General features: G+C 39.1%; 2 protein-coding genes across 3 annotated transcripts in view; one reads left to right on the top strand and one right to left on the bottom strand.

Moving 5' to 3' along the window:
• Nucleotides 1-2,366: 2,366 nt before the first annotated feature.
• Nucleotides 2,367-12,629, bottom strand: part of LOC113012161 (semaphorin-4E-like) — a 12,861-nt gene continuing 2,598 nt past the window's right edge. The window contains exons 2-15 of one of the 2 annotated variants that reach the window (XM_026152187.1): nucleotides 9,065-9,164; nucleotides 7,556-7,701; nucleotides 7,323-7,385; nucleotides 7,116-7,211; nucleotides 6,076-6,175; nucleotides 5,868-5,978; nucleotides 5,582-5,730; nucleotides 5,294-5,469; nucleotides 4,188-4,338; nucleotides 3,873-4,095; nucleotides 3,657-3,775; nucleotides 3,332-3,498; nucleotides 3,204-3,253; nucleotides 2,367-3,075 (exon numbers count right to left, since the gene is read on the bottom strand). In XM_026152187.1, the coding sequence (XP_026007972.1) occupies nucleotides 2,633-3,075; nucleotides 3,204-3,253; nucleotides 3,332-3,498; nucleotides 3,657-3,775; nucleotides 3,873-4,095; nucleotides 4,188-4,338; nucleotides 5,294-5,469; nucleotides 5,582-5,730; nucleotides 5,868-5,978; nucleotides 6,076-6,175; nucleotides 7,116-7,211; nucleotides 7,323-7,385; nucleotides 7,556-7,701; nucleotides 9,065-9,158 (2,088 nt within the window). In that variant the 5' untranslated portion in view covers nucleotides 9,159-9,164 and the 3' untranslated portion in view covers nucleotides 2,367-2,632. Of the gene's footprint in view, nucleotides 3,076-3,203; nucleotides 3,254-3,331; nucleotides 3,499-3,656; nucleotides 3,776-3,872; nucleotides 4,096-4,187; nucleotides 4,339-5,293; nucleotides 5,470-5,581; nucleotides 5,731-5,867; nucleotides 5,979-6,075; nucleotides 6,176-7,115; nucleotides 7,212-7,322; nucleotides 7,386-7,555; nucleotides 7,702-9,064; nucleotides 9,165-12,629 lie in introns of those variants that run through there. The other variant, XM_026152189.1, reaches the window with a different exon arrangement.
• The window catches only part of LOC113012162 (serine palmitoyltransferase 2-like), a 22,300-nt gene continuing 21,482 nt past the window's right edge, over nucleotides 11,812-12,629 (top strand). Inside the window, exon 1 of the mRNA XM_026152190.1 lies at nucleotides 11,812-12,230. Within this exon, the coding sequence (XP_026007975.1) occupies nucleotides 12,072-12,230 (159 nt within the window). The 5' untranslated portion in view covers nucleotides 11,812-12,071. The remainder of the gene's footprint in view (nucleotides 12,231-12,629) is intronic.

The following is a 12,629-nucleotide window of genomic DNA, read 5'->3' as shown; positions in this document are numbered from 1 at the left end:
CAAGGACAAATATTTTGGCAGCCAGTCCTTGTAATTACAAAGCCCCTTAAAGAGGACCTATAGTGCTTTTTCCCAGCTCCAACATCTCAATTCCTCTCTGCTTGTGACAGGAAGATGTAAACAAGCAACATAGAGGGCAGCCATGTGGATCAGCATTGCTGGTGGTACTGCACTATACTGATGTAGAAAATGAATACCCGTATAGTGGCTGTAGTCCAATCCAGTCGCTGATGGAGTGATGCTTAACCCCGTTCCAGACAGGCATGTGGTGCCAACATGCAAGGAAATAAATAATTCTGCTGCTACTAGCACTTGTAATGTTAGGCGCCCTTGGCAGATCAATGAGCTGACATGATGATTATACAAGATAAAAATCCAGGATAAAAAAAGAGTGTTTAAAGCAGTGTGAAGCCTGAGCTTTTTGGCTCATGTACAAATGTTGAGCTCATTATTTGAAACTTTAGCCATGTTTCATATGAACAGCTACTATTATAGCCGTATACATACATGTCAGAAAGTTTAAAAAAAATGAATAGTTGACCTTTAGGAATCACGAATGGCAATATTCATCTAGACTTTTACTGTGATCCTGATCCACATGAACAGCTTATGTGTTACAAGTTATGTGGTAAGATAATGTGGCATTTATTTCTCATTGTAAAAGCTGCTGCATGAGAGCACAGCAGTTCTTCCTGGCTGTTGTTTCTTGTAGCTCTATGGTGTAATCTATGCTGTTGTATGCATGCCTACCCGTACTGCTATCCGAACCTACAGCGCTTCTGTGACAGGTGTGTTAGCAATGCACAGCATAAGAGCGCACACACAGCTCTTTCAATCTAACACTCACCCAACCCAACCACCACTGCATATGCACACACCCATTAACTCCTGTGTCAAAGCCAAAGTTGTAACAGCCAAAGCACAGCAATGACTGGAGCCATAATCACAGTGACAGCTATATGTCATCCAATAGCTGCAGTAATAATCACTGCAGACAGTGAGAAGCTGGATGGACTAGCTGCCATTATTTCTGAATGCTGTGCTACAGGCTGAGCACACAAAGCTGAGGGTGCCCTGAATTATGCTGTGCTAGCAACCAGTGCAGCCTACTCCTTTATACATGATGCCATCAAACAGCTCAGCCAATCATTGCAGGTGAGAGGAAATGTAAAATGTACTTAAAGCTTTCCTCATCATCCTTAATTGAGTATTTAAAAAGAAATGTGATACGGTAGCAGCTTCCAACATGCATACTGTATGATTAGAATGGACTTTGTGGTGATACAAGAGGCCTGCACGCTGGTTAAAGTCGTGGCTCAAGGGGCGATCGTGGCTCAAGAGTTGGGAGTTTGCCTTGTAATCGGAAGGTTGCCGGTTCGAGCCCCGGCTTGGACAGTCTCGGGCGTTGTGTCCTTGGGCAAGACACTTCACCCGTTGCCTACTGGTGGTGGTCAGAGGGCCCGCTGGCGCCAGTGTCCGGCAGCCTCGCCTCTGTCAGTGCGCCCCAGGGTGGCTGTGGCTACATTGTAGCTTGCCATCACCAGTGTGTGAATGGGTGGATGACAGGTTGTGTAAAGCGCTTTGGGGTCCTTAGGGACTAGAAAAGCGCTATACAAATACAGGCCATTTACCATTTACCATTTAAAGTCAAATATTCAAAGATACAAAATCATAGAAACATGTGCTTTATTTTTATTTTTGAAGGTTTTTAATTGAAAAAAACATTTTAATGTCTCTTATCTACAGCGGAGTCCTTAAATATCATAAGGCAGAGATGTCAAACTCATTTGACATTGTGGGCCACATAAGACCCACTTTGATGTCAAGTTGGACCAATTAGATTCAATTTTATTTATATAGCATCATATCTCAGCTGTTGCATCAATGCTCAACCAGTGAAACTCCTCTTTCTGTCAGTGTAAAGCTTAAGTATAAATTTAATTCTGACATATCTTCAAATAAGAAAGCGAAGTGAACTTTCAGCCACAGGTCTTAGTTTTTCTACATTATAAACAAATGCTGCTGTATTAAATGAAAAAAAATATGTCAACATGACTCTTTGGGCTTAAACTGTGATAAGCAAAATTGCAGGAAAATTTTCACGTAGGTCAATATGCAGACTTGTTTTTCTTACTGGAAAAAAGCAAAAACAAGAGTTTTTCTGTAATTTAATTGTTTTTCTATTATTTAATTACTTTGGTTTAGTATAAATGTAGCAAAAGCTGTGAAATAAAAAAAAACAGATAAAAGTCAAGATAAATTACATAACATTGTGCCTAATAGATAAAATACACAAACTCCAAAGTCCATAGGTTGACACTGGCACTGTTTGGCTCACAAATATGACAATAAAATATAATGTCCAATCATTTTATTGAATCACTGTATTTTGGAAGAGGTAACAATTTCAGTGGGTGTAATGATGCTGAGTTTGGAATTCCATGACTGTTTTCATATGGTCTGTTTTTTATTTCCTTTTTTTGCATTAAATGTAACAAAGGTAGAGGAGTAGAAGAAGAGCACCGGTCTGAGATCTCACAAACACTGATGCTATTGCCGGTGTCCTTTTGTGCTAGCATCCTTCCCACTTTGAAGCGGGCCTTCCTCCATGCATCTTTAACGTGCTTGGTTCCTAATAATTACAAGGCCTCATTTGATGGTTGTTGCAGTTCTTGTTGCCACGTCGAATGTTTCCTTTTTTTGACTTTAGGTATCCAATCACCATAAACACAGCTTTGGAAAATGAGACCAAGGAAACAACAGCAGCCATTATGCAAACAGCAGCCCTCAGGTTCGTCATAATGGCATCAGTGTCGTGAACCTTAACAAGGTACTGAGCAATGGTTTTTCTGTGGACTCTGCCCTTCACTGCTTCTACTGTCTCACATCTGTACAGTCCAGCATCAGAATAGGAAGGTCTGATGATGAGACCCAGACTCAATACAGTGAATTGTGGACCAAAATGAAGGACGTTGTGAGAAAAGTACCAGATGATTGGTAGGTTGGTGTCAGGGGAACATGGGAGGAGCTGAGATATGTTGACGTTGAAGTAGACAGTGACAGGTTTCTTTTTTGCTGAGGGACAGATCAAACAAAACAAAAGCTCTTTATATCTCCATGTTGTTGTAAATGGTAAAAATTAGTGATCTGTTTTTGTCAGCCTGCACTTGCTTGCACTGCAAGAGAATGAATGCTGCACTTACACTCAGAGGGTGGGCACATCGTGATGTCTCCATTACTGAGACTCTGAATCCTAGAAGGAGGGAAAAACCTTCATTTAGTCCAAAGCTTAGCACTCTCGCTCTTTAGCATGGTCAGTAATTTGGCTTACATTGATGAGTTTGATGCACCAAAAACCGATGCACACTGGCTTCTGATCTGGTCCCAGCCACAGTATGGATCTCTGGCAAGAAGGCAGTCATCACATGATGTGTAGCGGCTACAGTCTCTAAGATTAATCTGAACAACTGCATTACTGGTGCCACTGTACAGATGGCCCTACAGGGAAAAAACAAACAAACAAAACGAGTTTACAGCCATCTCTTTACAAGCATATTTAAATTACTACTGCTCAGAGCTGAGTAAGACAGCCATTAAACTCAAGTTAAAGATTTCCCAGCTTAGTTTTGCATTTGGACAAAATTAGTGAACCTTACAGTCTTGGAGGAAAGCTGCAGGAAATCCACAGGCTGAGGCTCTTTAAACAGCTGCAGCTCCTCAATGATACGCCCGTCCTCACCTTCAAACTTCACCGCCTTCTGCAGCCAACCAGTATCTGTGGGAAAGAGAAATGAATCCATCATGGAGCTTCATCTGTCAGTGTGATTCATCTGTCTTGTGTGATTTTGTTACTGGCATGGATGAATGTGCACCTGTGCCGACGAACATAATCAGGTGCTGTTGTCCATCCAGTGACGTGACTTGGTCCACTACAATGTTCGAAAAATGCGTCATTGGCTTGAAAAGCAGAGGCTTGCCAGTCATTGGCGAAACCACACCCTCCATCAGAGGGTGGTTCTTTACAAACAACAGCGTTGTGTCTGAGAGGTTCAAAGAGCTCGTCAGGCCGCTGGCACGCATTTCATCATCAATGCACTGAGTATATGACAGAAAGCAAGTCAGATTATGTTGTTTTTTATTTAAAAGGAAAAAGTCAGTTAATATATAAAGTTTGGCTTAATACTCACTGAACCAGGGTAGGGGGATGGCTCCTCTCCTGTGTATATGTCCCAGTTCCCAGTATCCAACTCAGTCAGAAACCTCCCACTAAACACCTGGCTGATGTCTGACAGCTTGTATGCACAGACAGCAGAGTGACTGCAATCACAGGAGGGCTCCCTGCAACAGATACAAAAAAATCCCTACAGCATATATATGACTGCTGATACACTGCTTATACCTGTACTTGGTATTTGTTTGCAACTTAACACAAAATGTTTTATCTCAGAAAATAATTCTAATATTTCACTTGAAAAAGCTGAATTAAATTTATTTTGGTATGTCTCATTTTGTCATGTAATGACAGCAGCTGTTCTAGCCCATATTAACCACATTTTCCCTGCAGACTTGGAAAATGTTCCAAACAGACTCTTGTAATGTCAGGAATGCTTGGCCGCCTTAATTTAGTGCTACAGAAATGTTCTTTGAAGCTGTTAGGTGTGGTTGGGCCAATTATCCCTCTTCAGTAGTTCCACTGTGGTGTCACTCTCTCTCTTCTTCATCTCTTTACATGCACCCTTTTCTTAAATCTCTAACCCTGATTCATCAGTAAGTAGGGGTTTTCTATGATCCGCTGTGAATGGAGATACATCTTCACCCACTGGACTTGTTTCCTTTTCTGATAGCTAGTTTTGAGATACTAGACCTCTGAGATCATTATCAGCCAGCTTGTGGTATCTGTTGTTGTTTATTGTCTCTTGTGTTTGTTCACTTTTACTCTGCCTTGTGATTTAATCCTGAGATTATTTACTAGGTGGCTTTGTGACAAACTACAGAAAGTTCTAAGAGAAACATGGTGCACCACCATATTTCTAGCAGTGAACAATTGCTGCAAGCTATGATGAGATGACCTGAGCTGTCGTGCAAGATTTTGATTAAATTAATTCACTTTGACCTAAAAATGGCACCTTTTATATATTTATCTGGACATCCATCACCCAGTCGCAAAAATCATTTAATCAAACTACACTGGAACATTGAACTCATGAAGTCATTACAGTATACTGTTGCTTTGGTTTTATCAGTACTGTACATGCAAAATAATGATGCTATAATACAAATTAACACAGCTTACGAGTTGGAGATGAATGTGGCGTAGAAGACGCTGTTCCTCCAGTCATTCTCGTCTGAGAGGAGAAAAACATCCTGGACCAAAGATGGTGAGCCAACATCTCCAAATGGACAGTTCAGTCTGGCTTTCAGGAAAGAAGTCCACTTTTGCTGTAGTGTCCTTTTGCCCCCCAAGTCGCTCTAAAACCAAACCCATAAACAATTGTAACATTTGTGCCACGTTACAAAGACATTTACTGCACACGAACATGGCCTTGATATTTTCTTTATCAGATGAGTTTACAGTAGCTACCTTACACACACGAGCAATCCTGGACACTGGGATGCTGCCGTGAAGTTCCTCCACAGCATTTTCATAGAAGAACAGAAACACGTTGCCATCTTCACCCTTGCTGCTATTTTTGCTTGCTTCAATGAGGCTTATGGAAATCATGGTGGGATCTGGGTCAAACCATTTACAATATGAGATCAAATAGTTAAGAGTTTTACAAGGTGGAGCTATTAAGGTCTGTCTCAGGTATCTGACACCTTATAATGAGGTACATAATTGGGTTACATGTCCAGAAAGATGAAATTACCATTTAACCAGGAGCGTTTTAATTCAGTCTTGACAGGGTTTAGTCCGAATCTCTGGAACACCGATTCTGTACCCAGAAAGTTTGTTGAAGCAGCGGAGTACAAAGTATCACCTTTTGAGTGGAGAGGAAAAAGCTTTAGCTTTCTGGAATCTCATCTTATGCCAGACTATTATTCATCAAAGGAAGAAGAATACATACAGCTACTCACCATCCATAAAGGTCGCAAAGCGTTGGTAGGGGTCAAAAGGAATTTTCCCCCGACCTGTTTGTGTTTTTCTTTCCAAGGAGAGAGTTCCGTTTGTTAAAGTCTGTTAAAAGATTAAATCATGTTTAAGGGTCTCACGTTATTAATCAGTGTGGACAGTGTTTTCACTACATGCTAAACTTTACAAAGTACTATAAGCTGTTACAGTAATGGCAGAGTTTGGTGTAGTATTGCATTTTCTTGTCATATTTTTGACTTTTGTTTCTTGTTTTCATTTTTATTTTTTCAAGCTGAGTATTTGTGTTGTTGTTCAGGTGCACACATTTGTTCTAGTCTCCCGTGTGTATAGTATTTGTCCTGCTGGTTTCCTCATGTGTCCTGCACTTTCTCTGTGTGTGATTGTAAGTAACAAAAGTAATTAATTTCATGCCAAGTGAACTAGCATGCCTTATTCATTTTCATGCCAAAGGGTAAATAAAAAAATCAAAACAATATCTCTGACTCTCTATTACTAAAATACCTAATTATGAACTGTAATAAGGTTAAATAACCTTGTTCTGCCAAACCTTTTTTAATAGCCTCCGATTTCATCTAAAGATCACCAACTAGCACTTCATTTTATATTTCCTTAATAAATAAATCAATAAATATAATGCTGCAAACAATATGACTGTTTACAATGATGGTACAAACAGTTAGGCTAAGACTATCTATAAAGCTATTTAGCAACCATAGATGACAGTTCAGTCCCTGAAGTTTAATATTCTACTGTTGAAGATGTAAAGTAATAAAATAAATCCCACACTATATAAAACGGTGTCTGTTTGAATATTATGCATTATTTCCACTAAATTGTTAATTTTATATATTTTTGCTCTGTTGCTCCAGCTGCAAATTGAAACACAAGCCGATGCTTGTCTTTGGAAATATATTCATCATCTCTTTTCCCATTTCGGATATTTTATTTTCCTGATTTAGTGGCATATCCATGTCTTTACGTTTGGTCCTGTGTATTCTAAGTTTGCTTTTACAAAGATACTTACCATATAGTCACACACAGGGTTGAAAGCGTTTGTCCCACACACAAGCATTTTACTGTCCCCCATTGTGTGCAGGGTCCTGATAAAGTTATCACATTCCTGTTGGAAGACCATACAAAAATAAAAGAATAAAGTCCCAAACTGTAAGTTGTGTTTGGGAGTGAAAACCTCCACGTAGAGCTGATAATATTTGCTAACTTTTTACTATACCTCAGCACTCTTGCCCTTCATCTGACAGAGGTCTTTATCTGCAGAGCTCACAGCCCATTTATTCTGGAAGAAAAAACTACTGGTAATGACCAAGACTCTTTTATGTTTGACAAGCTTCTTATGGTTCTCTATTTGAGTATTTTGAAACCTGCAGATTAATTCTTTCACATTAAAAAGGGGTCGCCATTCTGAAGTAGAGCACAGCGGTCTACTCAGACAAACAAAGGTCATACCTCGCTGGTCTGTTTGGTGATGTCATCCAAGCTAAGGGTGAGCACTTTCCCTCTGGCACCAAGGACAAGCTGACCAATGTCTTCTCTTACCATCAAAGAGCTCAAACTGTCAAAGCCAGACTCTTTGAACTGTTTCAAGTTTATGTCTAGGGCAGACAGGTGGACAAGGAGCTTGAGGTTATCATTCAAACCCATGCATTTTAATAATGTCCGCTTTGATGTGTTATGTTGCGTAGTCTATCAAGTTTTCAACAAAAATGCATAAATGCCTGTTTTATTATAACTGTGTGCTTTGATTTAGAATATTCTTAATCATATATATTGTAATATATATGTATATCAATGCTTTGTCGAAGGTGACCCTACAAATATTTGCCTAGGTTAGGTCAAAAAGCTGAATTTTAGCTGCATAATAATGGTTATTATAATAATAATAATAATAATAATAATAATAGTGACATTGCTCCAGAAACCAATTAGCATGACTGTTGAAGCATGATGGTGTATGCAATGGATTTGAAGGAGAAACAAGAACCCTTGACACCTAAAGTGAGGGGATCCAGTGGCTCTGATATGCTCTGGCATGATGTGGGTGCACTGTTACCAAAAATAAAAGGTCACTGCATAACAATAGAGGATTATTCTGTGATAACCTTTCATCATGTGATGAAATATTACAATCGTGATAGAACTGGTGTCTAGCAAGATGACAGCCAGTCTATAGAGACAGCGCTTCAGATTATAAAGTGCTGCAGAAAAAGTGTTCGCCCCCTTCCTGATTTCCTGTTATTTTGTATGTTTGTCACACTTAAATGTTTTAGATCATCAAACAAATGTAAATATTAGACAAAGATAACACAAGCAAGTTTTTTAATGAAGGTGTTTATAACAACATCCAAGGAACTGCAGGTCCCACTTGCCTCAGTTAAAGTCAGTCAAGACAAAAACCACTGCTAAGCAAAAGGAACATACGGGTAAAGGCTCATCTCAGTTTTGCAAGAAAACATCTTGATGATCCCCAAGACTTGGAAAAATACTCTGTGGACTGACCAGACAAAAGTTGAACTTTTAAAAGGTGTGTCTCCAATAACATCTGGAGTAGAATATATTTGTCTAATATATGCTATGTTATGTTATATTTGTCTAATATTTACATTTTTAAATTAATTTTTAAATGTATTTAAATCTGTGTGACAAACATACAATAAAAGGAAATCAGGAATGGGAATAACACATTTTTCATACCTACCTATCCGATCACCAAATCTAGACCTGGACTGAAATGTTAGGCAGTGATCTCTGACACCAACTTTAAAACACCAACATCTTCTGTTAATATTTTCCATCTCTCCAGCAGAGCTCCTTTAGTGTTATATATATATATATATATATATATATATATATATATATATCACACTGCATAGTATATAAAATAATTTGCTCTTCATTAGTCACTGTGTACTGCTGTTAGGCTCTCTTTCAAACTATCATGTAAATAAGATGTCTTACCTTGGAAGGGAACGCTCCTGCGGGGTGTGTTGCTTGATGCAAGCCCTTCACTCATGACAAGGAAGCAGTAAAAGAATGTGATAGGATGCGTCATCGTAACCTATCAGACAGGGAGAATAGCAAAATGGCCATCAAGTTGAAATGACACAGATTAGGTCAAACGTTCAGTGTAATGCATGCTGCTTATTTCCCACTGGCACGGGAGCTCATTTCGGAGAAGAAAATAGTGAGGAAATCACAGTTTCTGTTGTAATACATAGCCATCACAGGCTCACTGCAGTTGCTGGTGTGTGGCAGCCGAACCAGAGGAATCACAAATGCTCCACTACCATAGAGGAATCATTGTAATCACGTATTTGGAACTTATTTTGATTATTTTTTGCAGGTACATGCAGTTACTGACATCAATAGTGCAATGCAGAGTGATAGTCTAAATGGTATACCATGTCAGGGCCTTGGCACCATGTTTGTCCAAATGAAATCATTGGGGAGAGACAAATGACTGACAGAGAACATTAGGTCATTAGTGGCAATAATCAGCATTTAATTAAAGCCATGTGTTGTTTCCTTGTAACCATCACTCAGGTGCAATGCACGGTCCGAACACTTATAATTAGAGACTGGGCACATTTCAAAGTAAATGAAAGATATCAAATTATTATTATTATTATTAATAATATCATTAATATCATTATATTGTCTGGCTCTTCAATTAGCAGCACCCAAACTCTATCAACATTTTCATTGACATTTGTTTTCCTGACCCTTTACTATGTGTTCCTGAGGCCATCAGTCTCAGGTCTTCAGTCTTTATTTTTACACAGCAATTTTCACTTGTTGCCATTCCAACCTTGCGCCACAAGAGGGGGTAGCTAGACTGTATTTTCAGCAGAAATGATCGCAGTCACAAGGACAGTGAGTCAGAAAGCTGGTTTGATGCTTAACTCGTGATCTTGTAGAATGTGTTCTGAAAGCCTTTAACAGGGCAGTGCAAAGACATGAATCCACAAAGAAATCTGAGAGAACTTGCACCACCTTTTATCTCATATTAAGTGGATGATTTTTTTAAGACTTGTGAGCATGTTCGTGTTTCTATTTGCACACATATGACAAGCCACAGTTCCATAATTAGTTAAAAATCTGATACGACACATAAGAAGATTGCTCCATATCATTTATCAAGCTCATTAAAGATTTCTTTGCGATTTGTAATTGTGTTTATTAAATCTGGGGCTGCAGTGGAATAATAAGCAGCTTACTTAATGGGAATTTTTGCTCCTGTGCCAACAAACAGAATACGTGCCTGAAGATATGCTGTTCAACCTGAACTCAGACGACTGGGAAGTGTTTTCAGCTTTTTCTGTTTGTCACTGTGTGTGATGGACTACAGACAGATGTGACACGTGAAGGAAGGATAAACACGGCCAAGATTCAAATTAAAGTCTAGTGTTTTGTTCTTTTTTCCGTCAAACACAGAGTTTTTTATTGTTTAAAGAATGTGGTGCCATTTGATATCAAACCATCTTGCACTTGTGACGCCATAATAAGTACCTCCACTAAGGGGGGGATGTATTTTTCTGATAGCATTTGCGTACGTGCATGGGTGCAGGCATGTCATTCTGTATGTAAATACAACAGCGGGAGAGGTTTTGAATGAATTCTGATAAAACTTGGTAGGAGTGTAAAGTAGAGTCATGTTAACAAACCACTGAAATCTGGCTTACATCCACCAGGGTCTTTAAGGTCAAATCTATGATTTATTGGAAGAAAATTGATCCCAAAAAAATGTCTTATAACTATAAACTGTGATTTTTACAAGAGCACCGTATAAAGGTTTAAAATATTAGGTCACATTTGACCTCTGACCTCTCCTTCAAAGTCAATAGATTGATTTCAATGTCAAATTGATATTAAACACATATATATATATATATACACAACTATTTAAAACTATGTTTCTTGCATATAGGTATACAGGGAATAATTTGTGGGGATTCTAGTGAAGCTTTCATAAAATGTCTTTTTTATCTTCGAGACTATGCTCACAATTCTACGGCCTTTAAATATCATCTCACATTTGACCTTTGAGTTAACATTTACATTTCACCTTGCTTTTCTGTCAAGTTGACCTGGAAAGTATATATCTATATCTTTAAAGATAACACATACGATAAGATAACACTATAGAATAGTAGTATATCATTATATCATAACCTCAAGTTATTCATTTACAGTTATTTGCAAATCAATACCTATTATCTACATAATGTTTATATTCAAAGTGCAGTACTATTTCCAGAAAATAAGGTGCCTTCACATGTGTGGACTTTATATTAGAATTTTGAGAATAGTTTTAAGGGTAGGGTTAGGGGGTTAAAATCACCCTTGATTAGCTTCTTAACTGCTGTTAGTGTTTTAAAGCTGCTTTGAAGTTTTCAGTTTTTCTTTCCCTGTTTGGAAGTACTGTTTGGAAGTACTGACGAAACGTGATGAAACTATGGCGATTTTACCCCCTCATGCTAATCATTTCAAATTTATTGTGAAATATTATAAATATTAACACTTTAAGTTTAGTTTTTAATTGTATATAATTTCTGTTAATCCTCCTGAACCTCATGTACTTATGACTAATTTGTAATATTTTATTTATTTATTTATTTATTTTAAATGACATCAAAAACATCTGTAATGAGTTGTAATCAAATGTACATAATTTAAGCCACGCCTCTCTGTAGACATTATGGCCCCGCCCCCACCAGGACAGGCTTCGGTTTACGTTGGTTTACGGGGCGTTGTTTTCCGGTATTGAGTATCTAGATTTTCAGGTTACACAGGGAGTGGGCTGTGCGTGTGATTGCTGTTCGTGGATGTGAGCGTGTCAGGGAGTTTGTAGTGCGTGTGCTTGTAAACGTTCACTGCTCGGATACTGTCACCGCTTTGCACCGCGGGCAGGCTCCGTGTTCCTACATGCAAGTTACTGTGGCAGCTCCACCATTCCTGCCCAGCAATGACCGAAAGCCCCGAGACCAAAGCAGCCGACGACGAAGTGTGTCGGCGGGTGAAGAACGGGCTGAAGCCGGAGAGAAACGGTTTGGCAAAGAGCCTCTACCCCCGCCCCTGCCATGAGCGGCCGCCCAAGAACCGCTGCCACACCGCCGAGGAGGAGGTGAGGCCCGGGATGGGACGGGTCGGATGGGTTGGTGAAGCCGGGGAAAGCATCCACTCTGTGGACTCGTGACACCGAAGGATGCTGTTAAATTCCCGTTATTATGATAAAGTCCTGTGGTGTTCGGGTAGGACAGCTGACCGAGTCCTGCTGCTGACAGCAGTCTCACAGCATGCTGTCATCGAGTTCTGATGTTTCCCGGCTCCTGTACAAAGTAAACGCCGAGCTCCATTTTTTTTAAAAGTCCACTTTAAAAAGTTTCAGCTTATTTGTCAGGTTAGATACCTCGTTTTTTCTCAATGACTTACAGCAGCGTTTTAATTCCCCATTATAATATTTTTATTTTTTAAATCAAAGTCTAAACTTTGAATGGCTCCTTGATGCTCTCCAACCCATTTT

Source organism: Astatotilapia calliptera, chromosome 19, assembly GCF_900246225.1.
Source record: "Astatotilapia calliptera chromosome 19, fAstCal1.2, whole genome shotgun sequence".
NCBI lineage: Eukaryota > Metazoa > Chordata > Actinopteri > Cichliformes > Cichlidae > Astatotilapia > Astatotilapia calliptera.
This window is presented reverse-complemented; position numbering and strand designations above follow the sequence as displayed.